Source organism: Apteryx mantelli, chromosome 6 (assembly GCF_036417845.1).
Source record: "Apteryx mantelli isolate bAptMan1 chromosome 6, bAptMan1.hap1, whole genome shotgun sequence".
Taxonomy (NCBI): Eukaryota; Metazoa; Chordata; class Aves; order Apterygiformes; family Apterygidae; genus Apteryx; species Apteryx mantelli.
Genome location: NC_089983.1, coordinates 50,783,530 through 50,804,302, shown reverse-complemented (window position 1 = coordinate 50,804,302; position 20,773 = coordinate 50,783,530). Strand labels below are relative to the sequence as shown.

Sequence of the window (20,773 nt, the reverse complement as noted above, 5' to 3'; positions counted from 1 at the left end):
CATTTCCTTAGCTTTTGGCATTAAGCCAGGCACAAAACAATCTCCTTTCCAAAGGATCACTATGGGGGTGAGTGACCCTAATGGGACAATAATTTATGACTGTTTGAAGAGGGAGTATGGAACATACAGTTTCCTAACACAGTCATATTTTCAGTGTACTTTTCCGCTCAAACATTCCTTGGACGTACGAGTAAGTCGGTGTAATTCCCATCGGATCTTAGGTCCTCGATCCTATACAACCGGCTCCCCGGATCTCGCTGCCATCATCACGGGTGACGCGGTGGTGCCTGGCCGTAGAGGCGCCTGTGGTTGCGCTTTGCGCTTGCACCCTTCGTTTTCAGCTCCCCGGAGAAGGGTCTGCTTGCCCAAAGAGCGCTGGTTTCAGGAGAGGCCCCTCGTACCTGCCGCGCTGGCTGCAGCGGAGGCGGCGAGCAAGGCAGGGGAACGAGCGGCACCGAGGTCCCCGCTGGTGCGCACGGTGCCACCTGCGCCCGCAGCGCCCCGGCAGCCCCGCCGCGCTCGCGGCATCGCTACGGGCTGCGTGGGAGCCGCGCGTCGCCCACGGGAGGACGCGGCCCCAGGCGCTCCTCGATGAAGGCGGCGATCAGGCGCCGGGGCCGCTGCTGATACTCCAGCAGCACCGCGCGGGGCGCCCGGGTCTGGTCGCCCTCCAGGCGGTCGAGGAGCGTCGCGCAGACGACGGCAGCTGCGGCAAAACTGAGGCTGTGCCTCAGCCCGTTTGCGACCACAGATATTTGCTGCGCTAAAATACCGTGTCTGCAGCATTTGCCGCTGGAGAGAGGGACCAGGCTCGTTCCCGCCGCCTCCCCTGAGGGCTCCGCTTGTGAGAAGCATCTTTAAGCTCCCAAGGAACCGAACTGGCAAAAACTGCCTGGAAAATCCATTTATCACACTGCACTGAAAATATGCTCCTTTTATGTTAGCAGGAAACAATCGACCTTTGCGGCCAGTAAAAAAGGGAAAAACAGCTATATTGGTACAGCCAAGAAATGTTTTAAGCCTGGGAAAAGGATGAGGGGGAGTTGAATTTTGTTTCTTCCAACGTGTAGTTACACTTTTTACAACGAGCTCCTTCTTCCTGAGCCACAAAATTTGTTTTAATGTACTTTTACAGTGAAATAAATTTAGAATGGATTTTTGGCCTTCAGGCTGTATAAATCTCTTAACAAACCAAATCTTCGTGCCAGCTAAAGTCACGGCGCGCGAGGGTGTGACAAGGAGAAAGCAGCAGCCTGCACGAGGAGCCTTACCTTTCAAACCGCAGAGCCCGCACGTGGCAGCAAACACAGTAGACTCCATTTCAGTATTTCTCACACTGGCTTTATAAGCTCTTTTCAAGTACTCTAGCTTTTTTCACTGGAAAAAGAGCACAGTGCTCCATCTAATCTCCCCTGACCTTGAAAGGAAAAAGAGAAGTGTCATTACTTGCCCCTTTTAAGGGTTCCAATTAGGAAGTCCAATAATGTCTACCTTTTATTTCAAAACTAATCTTTCATGTGAACAGTGCTCATCAGGTTACTTAATTCATATTCCAATTAACCTCAAATTTTAAAGCCAGTGTGCTATGTCTCAGTACAGAGGAGAAAATTATGTAGGTCTTAACATTTATAAAAAGGAAGACTAAGCCCGCAGATGTTTGAGTGTACGGGGTATGTGCTCAGCGGGTGCAAACTGTCACAGCTCTTCTGAGGCCCGTGACGTGCATCAGCTCAAGGTCTGGCAGATGAAATCTGAAAAATGCCAGATTGCTGCGGAAGAGGCAGAGCGAACTGCGCAGAACGGAGAAAAGCGAGGAGAGGAAAAACCCTCTTGGCTTTGGTTTAGTTTTTCGTGAGGGCTCAGCAATGGCCGGCGCAGTCCGAGGCGGCGTTCCCGGCTCGGGGTGGCCCAGAGCTGGCTGGGGTCCCGGTCCCCTGCCGACACCGACGCTGGCTCCAACACCAGCCCTCGTGTCGGTGTCCCCGGCATCGCGCTCGGTGGGACGGTGGCCGCTGGCAGGTCCCGCTGCATCGCTCCACGTGTCTGCGATGGGGCTGGGGCCGGCGCCGGGGCGCGAGGGCTGTGGAGACGCCTGCTCTCATCGGAGCAGAGCGCCTCCTCCCTCCTGCCCACGTTTTTTTAGCCACTTTTCTGCTAATGCCACGGCCTGTTCTGGGCATTTTGCAGTTGCGCCTGGGTGCACGGAGCGAACCCGTGCCCGGTGCGGCTGTGCTGCTCGCGCAGCCTGTCAGGTCCTTTGCTCAGGGAAATCTCTACCTGCAGCCGTACTAACCTGGCTGCATGTTTCGTTTTGCCGTCATTCCTACTGTTAATCCTCTCAAATGGTTTTCATTTAAATAAAGCACGGCCTGGAGCAATACACAGATGGCCACATTTGCCAGCAGATCCAAAGGTTTATAAATAGTCCTCAAATTATTAATTCTTCATTTATTCCATTTTATCAGCTTTGTAATCGGCATTTAATTTTGTAAAGGAAAAAGTTCCAGAGTAGCGCTGACTAGCCAAAATTTATTTACATAAACGTCACATACTTCTGGACATTTTTCTACTGTTTGGCAATTTGGAAGCATAATCCTGTCATCGGAAGGGGCTTCGTGTAACGCGTCTGTTGGCGTCACTGCATGGCTGCAGACAAGGGGTATTTTCTCTGCAGGCCGAGGCTGGCGGCCTCCCGCCGTGGGAGCCGCTCCGGCTGCAGGTGGCTCCCGCGGTGCCGCAGACCGGGAGGCGGCAGAAGTCCTGTCTGGGACCTGCGTTTCCCAAGGGAGCGACCGTGCCGGGGCGGATCGCAGCGCCTGACCTGCTGCCGCAGCCACAACAGCGTTTGCCTTGCAGACGTGATGGTACCAAATCTGACCACGTGGCCGATGCAAGAGAGGCCAATTCATGGAGGAGCGCTGGCGCCGGGAAAGCGCTCGAGTCGGTATTGCACATTACGAAAGTGCATCTTGTTCTGGCCTCTAAACAAACTCTAAAACGCAAGATGGATCAACTCCTACCGACCTTATATTTTGACAGCATCGATAATTTTGCTTGCATAAGAATATAAAGATTTAGCATTATGTTTGTGGGGAAAAAAAAGAAATTATAGGTCATTTTACCTTCATAAAAATTGTAGGTGCACATAGTGTGCCCGATGAGCGTCGGGAAGTCGTGGAGCTCCTCGCTGCAGCGCAGCAGCTCCTCTGCCAGGCCCTTGTCGAGCTCGGTGCTTCGCACCACCACGGCGTCCAGGACCGCCTGCTCGAAGCGCAGCTGGAAGAAGGAATCCACCGCCGTGTCTGTTATCACGACGGAGCCGGGCTCGATCCCTGCGAAACCAAAGGCTGAGGCTAAGCCAGCGCTCGTGATACTGACGGCCTGTCTTCAGCACGACGGGGAAATCCATATAGGCATAAGTGTGACTGTGATTTTTTTTTTTTTTAGTGAGTAAAACAGGTGTCAGAGGCTAATTGAAATTTATCCGTTAGTGGTTCCTTGGGAGCGAGACCCCGCGTCCTCCAGCCGCGGAGGGGCGGCCGCGTTGCAGTCCCGGCGGCTGGCATCCTGCGTGCACCGGGCCGCCGAGAGCGTTTCACAACACGCCAGTGACTCCTAGTCAAGTGGTTTCTGCTTGAAAAGTGATATTCAGATGTTTTGATTTCAAGCACGTTGTTCATTATGAAAATGTGCGTTCTACTAAGCCAGCCACTGGAAATTTGCGGTGTTTTAACCCAAAATAAAATATCATGTTGTTATTTGATATTGGAGGACCTGACAAGATATAAAAGCTCATAATTACATGTCCTATTGCTGAGAATTCTTTTTACCGATAGCCTTTTTGCCTGGAAGAGCCAAAAAGGATATCTTACCCAAGCCTCCCGATGTGCCAATGCGTATGATGGTAACGTCTCGGCATTTTGCGTGGTGCAGCAGCTTGATGAGCTCATGAAGCATGATGGAAATGGAAGGAATGCCCATCCCATGCTGCGGAGAGGAGAGAAAATGAAAAAAAGCATTCCTCGAGATGCCGAAGAGGTGGCACGCGACGGCAGCCAGGAGCCCAGGACCACGCCGAGCGCTTCCCGTGGAAGCCGAGCGGGATTTTAGGAGGCATCTCAGGGTCTTTACAGCCCGTCTGGGTGGAGCGGAGCCCATCTAGTGATGGAGGGAGCCGGCGCTGCTGCCCTGCGGGAGGTGCCGGGTGCCGGCCCTGTCCCAGCACCGCTCCGGGAATGCCACAGCAGGGCGGGAGCAGCCGGCGGCGCTGCCGGGATTTCCGCCCAGAGGGGCTGCAGCAGGGCCGCCGCTGCTGGCATCCATCGACCTTCATTTCGCGCTGACCCCAGCTTCCCCGCTCGGTGTGTGCCAGCCCGTTTCCCCTCCTCCTCCGACCCCGCGCTCCGCCTGCCGCCTCCCAGCCCGTCGTCCCCGCCGCGGCGCCGCCTCCGCCAGATGCCTGCAAACCTGGCGTTACTGAGGCTGCCTCTTCTCTGCCTGCACGTAGCTCCTGCACGGGATCACCCTAGGTTTCTGCTCCGTTGCTCAACCTTCTTTTTCTTGGCCTTACCGTTAAAAGTGAAATGAAGTTTGTAGTATGGGATTTTTTTCTGTGAAAAAAGCCTCTGTTCTTTCTATTTGCAGACCTTATCGTGTTCAAAATCCTAAAGGAAGGTATATCTCAGGATGCAGTGTTAATGTAACATATGCAATCTGTTTTCATATTGCATTGTCTATTTTTATTTGGCTGTGAGACTGTTGTTCTATGAGGTTTGTATCACGTTTTATATATGAAAACATTTCACGTTATTATTCTGGAACATTGGCCCGAGTTGTCTGCCAACACTTAAAAAGTTTATTCTCACCATAAATATCCAAAGCAGGAAGCTGGTTTCCTGCCTCCGGTGTGTTCGAGTTCATCTGTATTTCTAAGCAACTCGCAAAAATGTGATGTTGGCGAGAACCCTGCACCAAGCACCTCGGGGCCGCGCGCAGCCTGCTCCCGCCCGCGGCCAAGGCGGAGGCTCGAGCCCGGGCCGCGTCGCCGCAGGAGCAGCACCCGGGCAAGGCTCAGCGCAGGCTTTTCCGCTAGTCATGGCACAACTGCTGCCAGGCTAGGGAAGAGCAGAAACTCTTTTTTTTTTTTTTCCCCCGTGGATACTGTCGGATTGATTCCCTCGGGCTTTTCTGCAGGTTAGGCTTGATTTGGTTTTGTTAGAGGAACCAAGTGTGAGCTTTGTCGTGTGGCTGACGCTGCCCATCGCCTGCCTAAAGAAACGATGCAATATGGACACGCCAGCAAGGACTGTATTTGTTTTTCCCTTGTGCAGTGCCAAACATACTGTTGCACTTAAAGAATAATTAATAATAAAGCAAGGTTTTTACCTTAAAGTTTGTGTTACTGTAATACGTTCAGGCGTATTTCATAGTCCACGCGTGGTGGGAGGTGGTCTCTGCCGCCTGGACCGCCAGACTGCTGAGCTGCGCAATATGCCTGTGGTTTCCTCTCTAACACCGGTGCTTTTAAAACGGATCGTGCGGGATGCGGGAAACGCAACGCGAATGGAGGAACCTCAGCAGCAAACGGCGAAACGTCCAGCGGCTTCGTCGCGGGCGCAGGAGGGGTCCCCACGGATGAGCCCCCGCGCGCGGCACTGCACGCGGTACTCACGCTGACGGCGAGCACCGGCCCGGCCCTGAACGTGGCGTAGCAGGGTCCGTGCCGGCGCAGAGGTCCGCCGGGTGCCCCCCGCCGCTGCCCAGCCCCAGCTCCCGCTGCACGAGCTCGGCCAAGGGCTGCATCCCGCTGGGGCTGCCGCCCACGCGCACGAACTCCCGGCGACACGGAGCGGCCGCCGTCGGCGCCTTGCGGGTCGGGATGCCGCCTGCGCCGGCGCTGCCGCGAGCGAGCGGCTCTGTGGGCCGCCTGTCCGTCCCAGCAGAGTGGAGCGGAGCCGCACGTCGGAGGCGCCCGTGGTCCCGTTGTTTCCCGTCGGCAGCGCCACGTGTGACCAGTGAGCGCTGCGGGAGACTCGAGCCACGGGAGAAAGGGACAAACGTTCCCGGCCTCCGCAGGCGGAGGGGAGCCGAGCGCGGCCCGGGCACGGCTGCCTGCCGGTGCTGGGACGTCGGGGCCGGGGGATGCTGCCCACAGCGGGACATTGGGGCTGGGGACATGGGAGCCAGGGACATGGGGGCTGGGGACGTCGGGGCTGGGGGACGCTGCCCACAGAGGGACATGGGGGCCGGGGACATGGGGGCTGGGGACATCGGGGCTGACGGCCCACGGCCCGGAGGCCGCCGCGCAGCGCCTGCGCCTCACCTTGACGTCGCCGAACATGGCGGGAAGGTCGTGCGTGCGGGTGCCCAGGTCGAGGTGGTAGAGGACGTCCTCGTCCATGGCCTCCAGGTGGGGGTTCTTGACGTGCACCAGCCCGCTGCGGGGGACGGGGAGGGTGGTGAGCCCGTGGGGAGCCCCACGGAGCCCCACGGAGCCCTCGGCCTGGCCCCCGCCACCATCGTGGCCCCGTGGAGCCCCCGGGCCGTGCTGGCCTTCCTCCCCCTTGCTGCTATTGCTGTCGGCCGCCCCAAACGAGGCTTAACCGAAGCCTCCAGAGCGTTCTCCTGGCCCGATTAAGGGCACCGGGAAGCCTCCCGCGGCGCTTACCCGGCGCAGCCCCTCATGTCGGTCATTGCGGCTTGGCAATGCGCCCCTGGGAGCAGCGCCCACATTGGCCGCTTTTGCAGGCTGGTCACCCGCGGCCTCCGTTCACCTTCCCTCATCGCGCTGGAGCGAGGCCGGGACGGGGCCGCTCGGCCTCCCACTGCGGCGGCGTGCCCCTTGCCCTGGCGTCCCGGCGCCCCGGCGTGCGGCGGGCGCACGTGTGCCGAGGGGCCGCCGGCCCGCCCCGCTTCGGGTGGCAGCGCTCGTGCAGCGTCCTGCTTGGCTGGGCTGCTGCTGGCCGCATCCCCAGGGCCGAGCTTCCCTGCCGACCCCGAGGGGTGGGAACGACGTTCCCGTTGGGGCTGCGCTTGGCTCCGTTTCAGACCACGTCTTCCTCCGGTCCCGGCTGGGGCAAACCTGAAACCACCTTGCGTTTGCTCAGGTTCTCCAACACCGCGTCGGCGCTGCAGCGCAGCTGCGCAGCCTTTGCAGGACCCTCCCGCGTCCCTGCTGGTGCCGGTGCCGGCAGAAGCCCGGTGCGGAGCTGCCCCGTCTCTCGCTCCGGCCCTTTCGGCAGGTCCCTCAGAGGGGACAGCGCTCACCTAGGTGGGACTCATGGCAGGATTTGAGCTCGAAGCCCCGGGCTTTCCAGAGCTGCCTAACATAGTTAAACCGCGGGGCTTCTGGAGGCTGGGATGGTCTCAAAACGCGGGGTTTCCGGAGGCTGGGATGGCCTTAAACCTTGGGGTTTCCGGAGGCTGGGATGGCCTTAAACCTTGGGGTTTCCGGAGGCTGGGATGGCCTTAAACCGCGGGGTTTCCGGAGGCTGGGATGGCCTTAAACCGTGGGGTTTCCGGAGGCTGGGATGGCCTTAAACCGCGGGGTTTCCGGAGGCTGGGATGGCCTTAAACCTTGGGGTTTCCGGAGGCTGGGATGGCCTTAAACCTTGGGGTTTCCGGAGGCTGGGATGGCCTTAAACCGCGGGGTTTCCGGAGGCTGAGATGGCCTTAAACCGCGGGGTTTCGGGAGGCTGGGATGGCCTTAAACCGCGGGGTTTCCGGAGGCTGGGATGGCCTTAAACCGCGGGGTTTCCGGAGGCTGAGATGGCCTTAAACCGTGGGGTTTCCGGAGGCTGGGATGGCCTTAAACCGTGGGGTTTCCGGAGGCTGGGATGGCCTTAAACCACGGGGCTTCCGGAGGCTGGGATGGCCTTTTGCATCTTGGAGTGTCCTCTCCCATGGCCCAGACCATCAAAGTGTTCTGAAGATGAGCATCAGAAGATAGATGTGCCCGTTCCCACTAATTCCCGTCTTCACCTTCGTGGCTTTTAACACAAAAAAGCCATCGCGGTGTAACCGCTATTCCCGAGGAGGCAGCAGAGGAGCGCACTGCTCGGCTGCGGCAGCGGTGCCTGGATGCGATAGCGGATGGGGCAGGTCGCCACCGTTCGGACGTCGTGTCCGGAGCGCAGAAGGTTCCTTCAGCCTCAATGCCTCGGCCCCGCGCTGCGCTCGCTGGCCGGAAGCACCGTCCCCGGCTCGGCTGGCGGCACGCCGGCACAGAGCCGTTGGCGGCGGGAGCAGCGTCGAAGCAGCAGGAGTGCAGCGGCCGGCTGCGGACCTCGCGCCGCGCGGGCTTGAAAGACTTTCCGGCAAAGCGGCGGTGACGGAGGAGGGCTCTGCCGGGAGGAGCGGGATTTCTGCCTGCCGGCGTTGCAAGGCGTCGTGGCAGCTCCGGAGGAACACCGGCAGCACTTGGCCTTTTCCGCGGTGTTTTTCCGGTACGCCCAGGTGGCAAAGAGCTGCCGTTTGGGACGGACGTGCGCGAAGGTCCTAAACGTGCCCCGGCCTTCGGGAGCGGAAGAGGCTGGAGATCCTGGAGAGCAGCGTCCGGACCCTCGGGAGCCGGGCTGCAGCCGCGTCTGCTCCGACGCGCGCGTCTCCCAGTGCTGCCAACGCGCTGCCGCCAGGGGTGACATTGCTGGCGCCCCGCGGTGCTCCTGAGGGATACGGGCCTGATTTCCCCATTTCCCGGCAGAATGCAGCAGATTGCAACGCAGAAGGGAAGTTTCCTTGGGGCCGCACAGGCGTCTTTCCTCCGCAGCCTCAAGCTGCACAAGTCACCCAGTGTAACCGCTGGATTTCTCAGCACAAAACCAAACGCCTCGGGCACATCGCAGCGAATACAGCGGTTGCCGTTCGGATCTTTGCAGTTTTGTCTCATTAGCGTTACTTGATTTCGAGAACGCAGCAGCAAGGTTCGTGACTTGCGAGCAGCAGCTGCAGAAGTGCCGCGGGAGGTGAGATCGCAGCCTGCTCTCGCCAGCGGGGCTCGCTCCCTCCCTCCCTCCCTCCCTCCGGAGCGCTGCCCTTCGGCAAAGGCAGCGCGGAGCCCGGCTCCCGGCATGCATCCCACATCCCGGCGCCCGAACCGCTCCGTCCCGCCGCCTCCCCACTGCCGTGCGCAGCCCTCCGCGGCCCGGCCCGGCCCGGCACCTTGGCCCCGCTCCCCGCGGACAGACGTCGGACGTTGCTGCAGCACGCGCGTCGCCCCCCTCTTCCCGTTCGTTTTTAGGGCGCGTGGAGCAAACGCTGCCCCTGTGGTGCCGAAACTGCCCTGCAACAGAACCGTTTCCCAAAGCACGCGGGCAGCTCCTTTAGCTGAGCATTTACGTATGAACTAAAAGCAACGCTCCAGCAGACCCAGCCGCGGTCGGCAATGCCCACGCGGGCTGCCAGCGGGGTTTGCGCCGCGCATCGCCGTTCGGAAGCGCGGCAGCGGGCAGGAAAAGCCGGGCAGCGCGTCTCCTCCGCCAGGAGCTCGCCACCCTCCGGGGACCCGGTGCGAAGCGAACCGTGGGGAGAGGAGGAATCTTCCCGGCGCTGCGTGCAGGGAGCGTCTGCCCCGGGCCGGGACGGCAGCACGGCAGCACGGCGCGGTGTTTCCCGCCGGCAGTCCGGTGCGGCGTCGGCAGCGTTCCCGGCCTCGCTTGCCGGCCCCGTTCCGGGTGAGGAATAAGCACGTTCTCCGTAAGCGAGCGCGAGCGCACCGATGGCCGATTCCTGCTTTTGGCTCCCCAGAACTGACCCAGGAGCGCAGGGAGCGCGGCCGAGCCGTGGCGGCGCTGGGGAGCCTGATGGATTCCCATGTCAGCAAAATACCCGGACAAGAAGTGGTTCATCAATGTCACCCCAAGATGACATTTTCAGAACATGATTTTCGGGTCCACTGTAGGAACTGTATTATTTTGAAGCATCTTTTATACTGGAAAAGGCCATTTCAAAAATGTTGGAACTGGGCCACAATGCTCCAATGTACCGAAACCGCTCCTGCTCCCGGTCCCACTCCCCCAGCCCGGGGTATTTTAGGGGAACGCCTGAGACCTCCGCTCTCGCTCGGTGCCGGATGGGAAGCCGCCCCGCGGCTGGCGGAAAGAGCGGGCTTTGCACCACGGCAGGGGACGCTCGTCGCGCTCCGCGGTGCCTCCATCAGGATCTGGGATCATGGGCAGCACGCGTGTTGCACTGCCGCGGCAAAACATAACCCGCGCGGGAATGCCGGCGCCGAGAAAAGAGTTGCTGCTGGGGCGAGCGCGTGGAGCGAGGCGCCCTCCGTGCTGGAGGCGGTTTTCGGGAGATACGTGTCTCTATTTCACTTTTTGCACCCGTTCCCCGACGTGAAGGTCCGCGGCAAGGCCCGTCTGGCTCTGGCGCCCGCTCTGCGCCCCGGACGCTGTCTTCGCTGTGATCTTGCCGGGTTGCAGTGGCGGGCTGCCGTGCATCCGTACATCCGATGTGTTGCAGCGGATCTGCTAGGAGCCACCGCGAAATGCTGCACAAAAGTCCCCATTCGATCCCTCCTGGAACTTGAGCAGGAGCAGGGTGTCTTCCCCGGCACCGCGCAGCCGAACGCAAGTGGCTGTGGGCAGAGGGGGCAAGCGATGCCGCCTGGGCGCTTGGGCCTGGCAGCGACAGCGCCTGGTCTGGGGGCACCCGGCTCCGTGCGGGTACGTGCGCGCTCCGGGCACCTGGCTCTGTGCAGGTACGTGCGCGCTTCAGGCACCCAGCTCCATATGGACACGTGCGCGCTCCGGGCACCCGGCTCCATGCGGGTACGTGCGCGTTCCAGGCACCCAGCTCCACACGGATACGTGCGCGCTCCGGGCACCCGGCTCCATGCGGGTACGTGCGCGTTCCAGGCACCCAGCTCCATACGGATACGTGCGTGCTCCGGGTGCTGCAGGATGTGGATGCGATGCTGGTCCTTGCCTGAGCCGGCAGTGCATCCTCGATCCGCTTGCTGATCCGCTGGTAAACATTTTCATTCCTGCAGTCGCCTCCAGCAAAGTGGTAGGTATTTTATCGAAGCGATAAAAATAGCTGCGCTAGTGGTTGCCTCCGAGCTGCCTATTTCAAGCCTTTATGAAAAATTAATGTGAAAATCAACGTACTCGAGTCGAGCGTGCGGGTCAGCGTCACCCCGGGCTCAGCACCGCGAGCGGGACGTTACCGCGTTTTGCCTTCGTCATGTAAGTCGCAATACAGCAAAACGCTCTTAAACATCAGCATTTCGGTAATGTTGTATTTTGAGTGTTTTTTGAGAAAATGCACTCATTTCCTTCAGTTTTCATTAGCAAAGATTTCTAATTAAGTGGTGATAAAGCTAAAGAAGAAGGGGCCGTGCAGGGGAGCACTTCACTTTTATTCTTTCCCCCACTCTGCAGTCAGTTTTGGCCTTCCCCAGCTGCAACGCTTGTTCCCTGGCCGCTGCAGCACCGTTGCGGCCATTTCCTTCCGCGGCCCCGCGACGGCCACATCCAGCCGCTGCAGCCCGGGCACCGCGGCGGGAGCCCGAGGCCGGGCATCAGGCCGGTGCTGCGAGACTGCGGCCCCGCGCGGCGCCGGGCATCGACCCTCCGGCTGCACGGCGGTTTTGGGGAGGCGGCGCAGCCTTTCGAGGGCCATCTGCGGTCGTTTAATGCTCCAGGACGTGTTGTCCAGCAGCAGGGGGGTGTTTTTCCCAGGAGCCTGGCAAAATTGCAGCTTAAATGTTCTTCCCACCAAATTGCCCATTTTTTTCAATCTGTGACCTAAAAAGGACCGAAACGAGAGCAAAGCGGCGAGCACGCCGGGCGCAGCGCAGGGGCCCTGCCGCCGCCTGCTCGGTCCACGTCCCCATGTCCTGTGGGGTCACCGAAAGAAACACCACCAAAAAGGGGAGCTGAGAAAGGAACCGGCGGCGTGCGTATATACCCGCGCCCGCCCGCCGCGTTTGAACCGGTTTCGTCGTTTCGGGGCAGCAACGCACGTTTTTAAGGCGCCTCGTGCAGGAAGCGCTGCTTTTGCAGCGGCGTCGGGGCTCTGGTGGCCTCTCCGTGGAGGAGGCGACTTGAAGGCAGCTTGACGGGCGCAGCACTCGGAAAGCGAGGCGGAGGGGAGCCCGTTCTGCGTGCGCGCTCCCCCGACACGCGGGACGCGGGGGCTCGTGTCCCCGGCACGGCTCCGCTCCGCCCCGGAGCAGCCCCGTCCGCTCCCGCGTCTCGGGCAAGGGGACAAAGGCGATGCGATTCAGCGCGCCGGGGGGGGTTCCCGGTCCCTCGGTCCTCGGAGGAGCCCGAGTCCGACACTCGCGACCGGCAGAGTTTCAGGACAACTGAGGAGCCGCTGACTCCTCTAATTCCCAAGTATCCGAGTGCTTACAGCCGTAATGTGGCCGGTGAGTTAAGCATGCACGGAGCGTATTTTCCGTGCAACCATTCTGTTTTCATACACCTCTCAACGTGGTGAATTATGGAAGCGCTTCCTGTATTTGGCCAGCAGCCGTGATTTTGCCATTTAGACGAGTCTCAGATTATTACCAAATCTATAAAGTTTTCTTACAGCTTTGCAAAAGGAAGCCTGAGACAAATGAATCACCACGAGGCTAGCGGAGCAAAGCATCCTGTTCACAGCCACGGCCTGGATTTGCTTCTTAAGCCGTGCCGGCGCTCCCGCCTGCGGAGAGCAGCTGCTCCGGGACGAGCTGTTAGGCGGCTGCTTGCAACCGTCGCCGTCCCCTCGGCCCAGCTCACCCCGGCGCCGTCCGCAGCGCTCGCTGCAGACCGCGGGAGGTGCAAACCGGCTTCATCGGGGCGCAGCAGCCCCCAAAGGCTCCCGCAGGCTGACTGCCGGCGAGATCACGTTGAGCTAATCCGGGGCAGAAGGACGGAAATCAGGCGGTACCCTCACGCGTACCCATGCGGGAGGTCTGAAGAGAGCTGGGACCTTCCAAACTGCTTTATTTAAAATATAAGGGTATCTCGCAGCGCGCACTGCCCCTAACCGAGCCGGTCCGTCTGCCCTCGGATATATTGCTGGGTTGTTTCTGTCCTGCCCAGTATTAAACCGGCAACAGGCGTTTCCCCCTTTCCAGCTGCTCAGAAGCATCACGGCCAGCAGACCTGGGTTCCTTGCCTGGATGCAGACAGCAAATTACGCTTCTTCCTTCACCAGCCGCTTAATCAGCTGCTGGAGGAGAAAGTAAAACCGGTGCCTGGCTTTACGGGGGGTGATTTAGGAGCGCTACGTTCGTGCTGCTGAGGACTTCTCCTGCCCCTGTGCATCGGAGGCGTTCGGGGCTCGCTCTCTGCTTGGCAGACCTTACGGGAGGGTGCGCCAAGGCTTTGCATCCAGGGCTTTTCTCCCGCTCCTCCGTCTAAATCCGGCGTCCGCTGCGCACCTCTTCTCTGCGCCTGCTTCTTCGGAAGGAAGAGGAAGGGCGCGGAGCTGCTTCAGAATAGCCAGAGCCTGTCCGTCTCCACAAGGCAGACATCTGTCGTCTTGGGAGTCCTGAGGAAGAGGAGCGGAGGAGGAGGAGGAAGGATGCTCGTGGCCGCTGCTCGCTTGCCTTCCTCCCGCGACAGCAAGCGGGCTCGCCGGGTTTGAGCTCAGGGCTTCGACGTCAAGGAGGCAGCCCCGGAGATCGGTTTAAAGGCTGCAGACTGAAGAAAAGGGGTCCTTTGCTTCATCGGGTGATTCAGTTTTAATCACTCACTTTTGGACATAATTGCAATAACTTCCATTTGGCTGTTCCTAAATGACACCCGGAGCAGGAAGAAGTTGTACAGCCCTGCGAGGCAAATCTTTGCAATTGGAGAACTTGAGCGCTTTTTGGTAAAAAACCAAAACATTGCATGCGATCAGTTTGGAAAGCAAAGCAGACTAATTGCAAGTGCTATTTAAAAAAACGGGCTGAAAGTGAGTTATGCTGCTAATGCTCTGATGCAAGAACACGGTTTGCTTGATTTAATAATACTGCGTAATTTGTGCAAAACCGAATTGGTAGCAATGATATGTTCTTGTTACTGACTTGGAGTTGGATTCTCCCCTCCATGCTTGTACTGAACCGTACCTGACTCCCCAAAGCCATGGAAATCAGTGGTATTTCATGTGTAAAGACAGTGGTGCAACGTAAGGCCGAGACGTGTGGAGGCCTATTTAACGCGGTGCAGGAACGTCCCCGGATCCAGCCCTTTCCGACGCAGCAGGAACGCCACGAACGTCCTCGGCCCCGGCTTCAGACTGATTAAACCCCCTCGCAGAGCTGACGAGCTTCGCACGCACGTGCCGGAGGTGTCGCGACAGGCCCGTCTGCCGCCCCAGCGCGGCTCTTCCGTGACTCACGCGCGCCCGACTCACAAAACCCTTACGAAATACTTATATTCGGAGTCAAATTTATCACAGCTGAGTATTAAAACGAGCTCTTTAATTTCAAACCTACGCGCTTCCCGGGGTTTTCTCGTCAGCTGTGCTCAGAATTTCACTGTGCTGTATTTTTGGGAAGGGGCGCTGAGGTAACTGTGATTATGTTACAGCCAGAAGATTTGTTTATTTGCATGCATGTATATTTAGAAATCTCCCCAAGGCAAAAGAAGATAATTCGTGACAAGCAGCAGCATGGAAGGTCATCTGGATGATGATTTCTGGACCACAGTTCGCCTCCAACACCTAAGCGAGATCTTTATGTACTGACTTTAATAACGCTAAGAGCGTTTAAAACTTTAGCAACGCTCCAGGTAATTATTAGGTCGGGTTTTGTGTATGGCCTCATTATTTCACATACTTTTACAAAAGCGGCTTTTACTGTGTGTTTTGGAAGGAATAATAGTGTTTTTCCCCGACCAGGCTGGCGTGGCTTGGGTCCGTCCCGAAGGCAGCACCGCCGCGGCGCCGCTCCCGCAGTCCGGCTCGGTGGGATCCGGCTTGGCGGGACCCGGTGCAGGGTGCCGGCCCGGTGCCGGCCGGGATACGTGGCTCCGCAAGCCCCAGCGCCGTCTGCCGTCACGCCGGGCAGGAGGCCGCGGTGCACAACGCCAGGCAAGTTTTCTGGATTTAGACATGCTTCGGGAACGCTGTGTAATCTGGCTAATTGCTGCGAGTGCCAAACCATGGTCGCGCTAACGAGCATGGAAAATTTCCCACTCAATTAAACAGACATGGGAGTCCAAAGGGAGATCATTTTATTAAATTAGGTGGTTGGTTTGGGGTCCAACCATTATTCAGTCTTCCAAAAATTTCCTGTATATCATCTTTAAGCTGTTTGGGCTGTTCCTATACTCACAAAGCACCGAACATGGTCGTTACTGGAAATTTAAGTTGCTCCGGAGAGAGGCAGAATTCACAAAGTACAAAGGCGCTTCGGGTTTCCATGGTAATAACATCAAAACAGAGAAGCCTGATTTTGCTGTACTTGCTCGCTCGCTGGGAGGGTTTTCCACGTGGAAGGATTTCAGGGTGAACCTGCTCTACAGCAAAAGCTGGGAGCTGCCTGTAATTGTTCCTGGGGCCCACATGCTTTTAAAGCGCGTGGTGTTTACATTAACATTAAAGGGGTTGTTCTGATGCCTGTGAACGGTAATTTATGCACACAGTACTCCTTCCGCGTTGCCCTGCCGTCGTCACACCTTGATGGATACAAACGTTGTCCAGAAAAAACTTACAAATTGCACACTGCCATGGAAAGAGGGTCTTCGAGGGAGAGTCTGAAACGAACTGGAAGACCCCAAATTTAATCCTGCTCTGCTCCCCGTGTAGGTGTGCACGGTCAGGTATGGGTGGATGCGCTCACTGAACTTACGGCACCCGTCCCTGGGGGGCTGTAAAATGCTTGAAAAGCGAGGCGTTTTGCTGTCCTCGGCGTGCTCTTACGGTGACCGAGGATGCGGGATCGCCAGGACCTCGGTGGGTCCCCGGCACGCGGCAGGTCTCATCCGGGGCCACGACTGCTACCGCTGAACGCAGCACCTTGCTGGGATCTTCATCAGAGATGCCAGCCCCGCTTTTCTCCCCAAATAACAATATTGGAAACAAAACTCTACTTGCAGCTGGAATTTACACCCAGCACTTACGATACTGATGGAAAAAACAACTGACTGCCCCCACCCCCTTTTGGAAGCTAAATTTATTTGTAAGGAGACTTATATTGCCAGCGATGAATAAGAAGCGATATTCAGAAGGACAGAAAAGTACATGGTCGTGTTTACAGGTTATGCTGAGATTACTTTGCCAACCTAATTTTCCCCTTATCTTGATTATTAATTAAAAATCAGCCACATATATATGTGATCCAATTATATTAGGCTGTGGGCAGGAACTGCTGAGTCCTAATTTCAGTTTTTAGTGCTGACTCCTTCTGTGGCTTTGAACACGCTCCCAACACCAGCTGTCCCTTAGCAAGCGATGTGTGGGTTACGCAGCTAATGACACCTTCCAGAGCTCAAGTTGTTCTACCAAAAGTAAAGAAAAGTGGAAACTTCGCCGTGCAGAATGTTTCTAACCCATGCAGTTCCCTGGAAATCTTGCAACCTGTCATTAGCTGGCGATGGTGTTTAATCCGACAGCGCGACCCTTTGTTACGAGCACTATTAACCACGCGGGCTGCTATTTTCTAAAGTGCTGTAGGCTGTGAACAAGTAGCTGTATTTTCAGAAGCGCCAGCTGTCGGCACCACCGTGGAGCCTCGCAGGGAGCTGCCGTTTCTGGGTATTTTGCTGCTCACCCCGTTTCTGACACTCGTGTTTAGGGACCCAGACTTTAGGCTTCTCCTCTGGAAAACAGTCCTTGTTCGATCTGTGTTTTCTCCTGAGGGACACCTACACACGAGCTACTTGAATGTCACATTCAGTTATTTGGCAGTACACGGTGGAAAATTACTGGCCTTCTACTGCTGAGCCAAACGTAGGCTTATCTGTGTTTTTAAAGGCATTAATATTCCTTTCTCTATTAAAAACATTCCTGTTACTCATAGTGAGTCAAATTCTGGCCCCATTCAGGGGGTTGTGCGTGAACAGGCCATACGTGCAAAGCCACGGCTCAGGATGAATGTGCTAAGCGCATGCACCTGCCCTTTTCCCAAGGGAAGGAGCAGTCGCTTCCTGCCCGGAAGCCATCGCTGCAATTACTGCCCGTGCACTCGGCCACAGGCGTTGTGCCCTGCTGTGTCTCTGGCCGCGCTGCCCGGCGAAGCCGCTTCATTAGCGAAAGTCCACGACAACGGGCAGAGCTGCAACGTAAAGGGCCTTGGACCCAGCACAAAGCAATCCTGTTATTTAACGAGAAAAACGTTGAATTCTTCTTTCAAGTGCATACAGTGGGTATTTCCTATACGCCAGATCATCACAGTGTAGGAACCACAATTGGTTTTAACAAGGATAAAAGCATTTTTATCATTTATTCCTAGAGCAGGTTAAGTTTTTCCACGACTTGTAATTACTTTGTTGTTAAGATTCTTCTTTGGTCAATGAGACAGAAAAATACTAATTTAATGGAAAAAGATTAAATGAATTTCTGAGCGTGGATTCACATAATGTTTGCTTCGACTGCAATATTTACAATGAACAACTGGTCACCTAAATCATGGTTAACTCCCTGGTCAGATAACCAGTATTTTAAACAGGAGCAGCTCACAGCAAGTACTCATCTAGCAAGGTACCTCCCCAGTCAGTGTCAACAGGGATAACACCAGGTCCAAAATCCAGACACCTGCTGGATTCACCTGACTACTAACAAGGATGCCTAGAAATAATGGAATCACGGAAACCAAACTCGTATTTAATAAAAATAACCCTCTGTGAATGAGTTCATGCTCCCGCGCGATTCTGCTCCTCGCAGCGCGGCAGCCGCAAGGATCCGCCGTGGGGACGTGGTTGCTTTTTGTCGCTTATTGCCCCCGCGCAGGGTGACGCAGCAGCGCAGGAGGAAGCGGCTAAGCAGCGATTTAGGACCAAACGGTGATGTTCCACACGTGGCTCCGCTCTGCGCGCTCCGCCCCCGCCGCCGGTGCGCGGAACCGACGCGCCGGGACGGGGCGCCCGCGGGGCGGCTCGGCCTGCTCGGGGCGGGGGCGGGCGCGGCGCTTCCGCTTCCGCTTTCGGGCCCCCTCGCGCCGACCCCGCGTCACGGTACCGGATCCCCTCCCGAAAGGGGCGGGGCGCAGCGGCGGGCGGAAGTGACGCGCAGGGGGCAGTGCCGCCGGCCATTGGCGGGGCGGGGCGCAGCCACCGCCGGCCCTTCCCGCCCCCCGTCCGTCCCTCCCGCCGCCGCCGCTCGCCGCGGCCCTTTGTCAGCGTCCGCCGCCGCCGGGCGCCGCCGCGGGGCAGGCGGGCGGGCCGCGGGCAGGGTGCCGCACCGTGCCGTGCCGGGAGCGCGGCCGCCGCCGCCCCATGGGGAGCTCGCCGCGGCCCTAGCGCCCCGCCGCCGCCATCGCCATGGGGAGGTGAGTGCGGCCCGGAACCGGCGGTCGCGCGCGGCGCGGCTCCGTGACAGGCCAGGCCGGGCCGGGCCGGGGATGAGGTGAGGTGAGGTGGGGGCGCGGCGGCCTTGCAGCCCCGGCCCGGCGGCGCTCGGCGGCAGCCCCAGCGCCGGCAGCCTGCGCGGAGCGGTCCGGTCCGGCCCGGCCCGGCCCCCGCGGCGGGGGAGCTGCGCCGCCGCCGCCCTGCTCCGCGCCCGGCGCCCGCGGCGGAGCCCGGCGTTCACGCGCGGCGTGGGGCGCTGCCTCCGGGGCGGCCCGCGGGGGGGGGGGACGCGGGGCTCCGGCTCCGGCCGCCTCGGCGACCGCTGCCCGGGGCCGCAGCCCAGGGCCGCCGCGGGCGGGCGGGCGACGGGTTCTGGCCGCGCTCGTGCGGCGAGGAGCGGGCGCGGAGCGGGGCCGCCGGCGCTGTCAGCGTGCCCGGGGCCCGGGTTTGGGGGGGGGGGGGACAAGAAGCCGCAGGCCGAGGTCCCGCGCGCCTTGCTCAGCTGAAGGCACCTGTTCCGCTGCGCGGCGCCGTGCGCGGCGGGGCGGGGCGGGGGGCCCGGCTCAAACCCCTGCTTGCGGCCCGTGGTGCTGGGCCGGAACGGGGGGGATCCGGGGCTGCTGCTGCCGGGCTCCCGTCAAGGCTTCCACTGCCGTGCAGCGCTAGCGGCAGGCAGGCGTGCTTTGTCGTGGCCTGCTCGGAGCTGCGCGTTAACCGCGAGGCTTTTAAAACCACGCGCTGGTTTGTGAAATCTGGGGCATGAACACAGTAAGGAAAACTGCCCGGGCAGTCTTTCCAGCTGCGTTAATTGACAAGAATGCGTCGGGATGATTCGCTTTGAGCAGTGCTCCTGTAGTAGACTGGAAGCAAAACACTTCAGTTTCTCTCCGCTTTGAGGGACATAGTCTTCAGTAGGTTTCAAAAGAGTATGGGCTTATGTTGGAGGTAACAGTTCGCCAAGCAGCGTTGCTAACCTGGTGGCAGCCTGGGATGGAAATGTTCGGGTTCTAGACTGAGCTGGAGAACCAGCACTTTTATGTTTATAAAAAAAAAATCCAGCACCATTTTTTAAAATGATGCATTAAACTTTTAGAAGAGGACTTTTTTTCCAAATCTCTAAATCTTGTGCATTTTTATGGTATGCATTGAAGCACTTCTGCTGTGGATCTTAGCCTTCCGTTTAAGAAAGCTCCTGTAGTGGTTGTAGCAGTTTGCTGTGAGCAATGGCAGGCCTATTTCTTTATCTTCAGTTTTCTTTAGTTTCCTGTAATAGAGTCTTTACTATGATCTTTGTACTTCATACTTGGAGAAACTATAGTGACCTGGAATACATCAGACACCTTATAAATATCCTCAGAGTTCTGTCCAATGCTGTTTGAAGAATACTGTTCTTTCCAGGGTTGCCTTGAAATTGGAATCGGTGAAGAGGCTCAAATCCTGGATGTGAAAAGCTCTCCAGTGCATTGCTGATTCCTTTGATGGCCCTAACTTTTTTTGGTGGAGGTGTTATGGATCTGTCTTGGGGGAACAAAAAGCTCTCGTTTGGACTGTGATCTCCCTCAGAAGTGTTAAGAATGTGCAGCATTTTGAGTGGTTTAACTTCCACTTCAGTATTTTGTTTGCTTTCCTCCACTTCACTGTTGCATTCCTCCCCTTCACTGGGAGGGGACAGGGACAAGAGTGTTGCTCCTTGGCCGGTGGCACAGAACTTATGAATAGTTACTGATTGCAGATTTTTTTCTCTGCTTATTTGTCTTCTCACTTTTTAATGACAGGTGTGTTTCATTGTCTGTTTCTGTCTCCATCTCAGGGCAAACTTTAATGTCTGTTGCTGAGACTTGGATCATTTCTGCAACTATTTCAGTTTATACATCATCAGCTTTTACATAAATAATTGTAGCTAGGCCAAAACTATAGAAGCTGAGGCTGTTCTTTAAACAAAACAGCCTGAGGGAGGAGAACTATTTTATTTATTTTTAGCTTTAGTTTTAATTCTTATAACATGCTTCAAAGTTAAAAGTTGAGGAAGGGAAGTCTTACTGAGCTGGTATTGATGATGTCTCTAGGGACATCATTGACAGAGTCTCTTCATAAGTTCAGTACTTACATGTGATAATTGTTATTAACTCATTTGCTAATGACTTATTTTTATATGTGCTGTAAGGAAACTGGAGCTGTTGAAATTGTTACCTAATGTTCATACTGTCTATCGGGAATACTATAGTTGCCTTAATTACTTACAAAGGGATTTGTGAAGACTTTAATGGTGTCTGCTGAAGTTTAGCCTCACCCTCCAGGGGCTTCCCTCATAAAGTGTTGTTGGCCATATCGTCTTCCTG

At 57.4% G+C, this 20,773-nt stretch overlaps 2 protein-coding genes across 2 annotated transcripts in view; one reads left to right on the top strand and one right to left on the bottom strand.

Annotated features, from left to right (window-relative positions):
* Positions 1-530: 530 nt before the first annotated feature.
* UPP2 (uridine phosphorylase 2) lies at positions 531-6,693 on the bottom strand. The gene is given in 9 exon segments (XM_067298641.1): positions 531-706; positions 1,272-1,376; positions 1,379-1,417; positions 3,123-3,332; positions 3,873-3,987; positions 5,672-5,710; positions 5,713-5,832; positions 6,323-6,437; positions 6,668-6,693. Coding segments are annotated over 9 exon segments (945 nt in total).
* An 11,615-nt stretch (positions 6,694-18,308) lies between these two features.
* The window catches only part of ACVR1 (activin A receptor type 1), a 70,314-nt gene continuing 67,849 nt past the window's right edge, over positions 18,309-20,773 (top strand). The window contains exon 1 of the mRNA XM_067299463.1: positions 18,309-18,415. Coding sequence (XP_067155564.1) covers positions 18,408-18,415 — 8 coding nt within the window. The 5' untranslated portion in view covers positions 18,309-18,407. The remainder of the gene's footprint in view (positions 18,416-20,773) is intronic.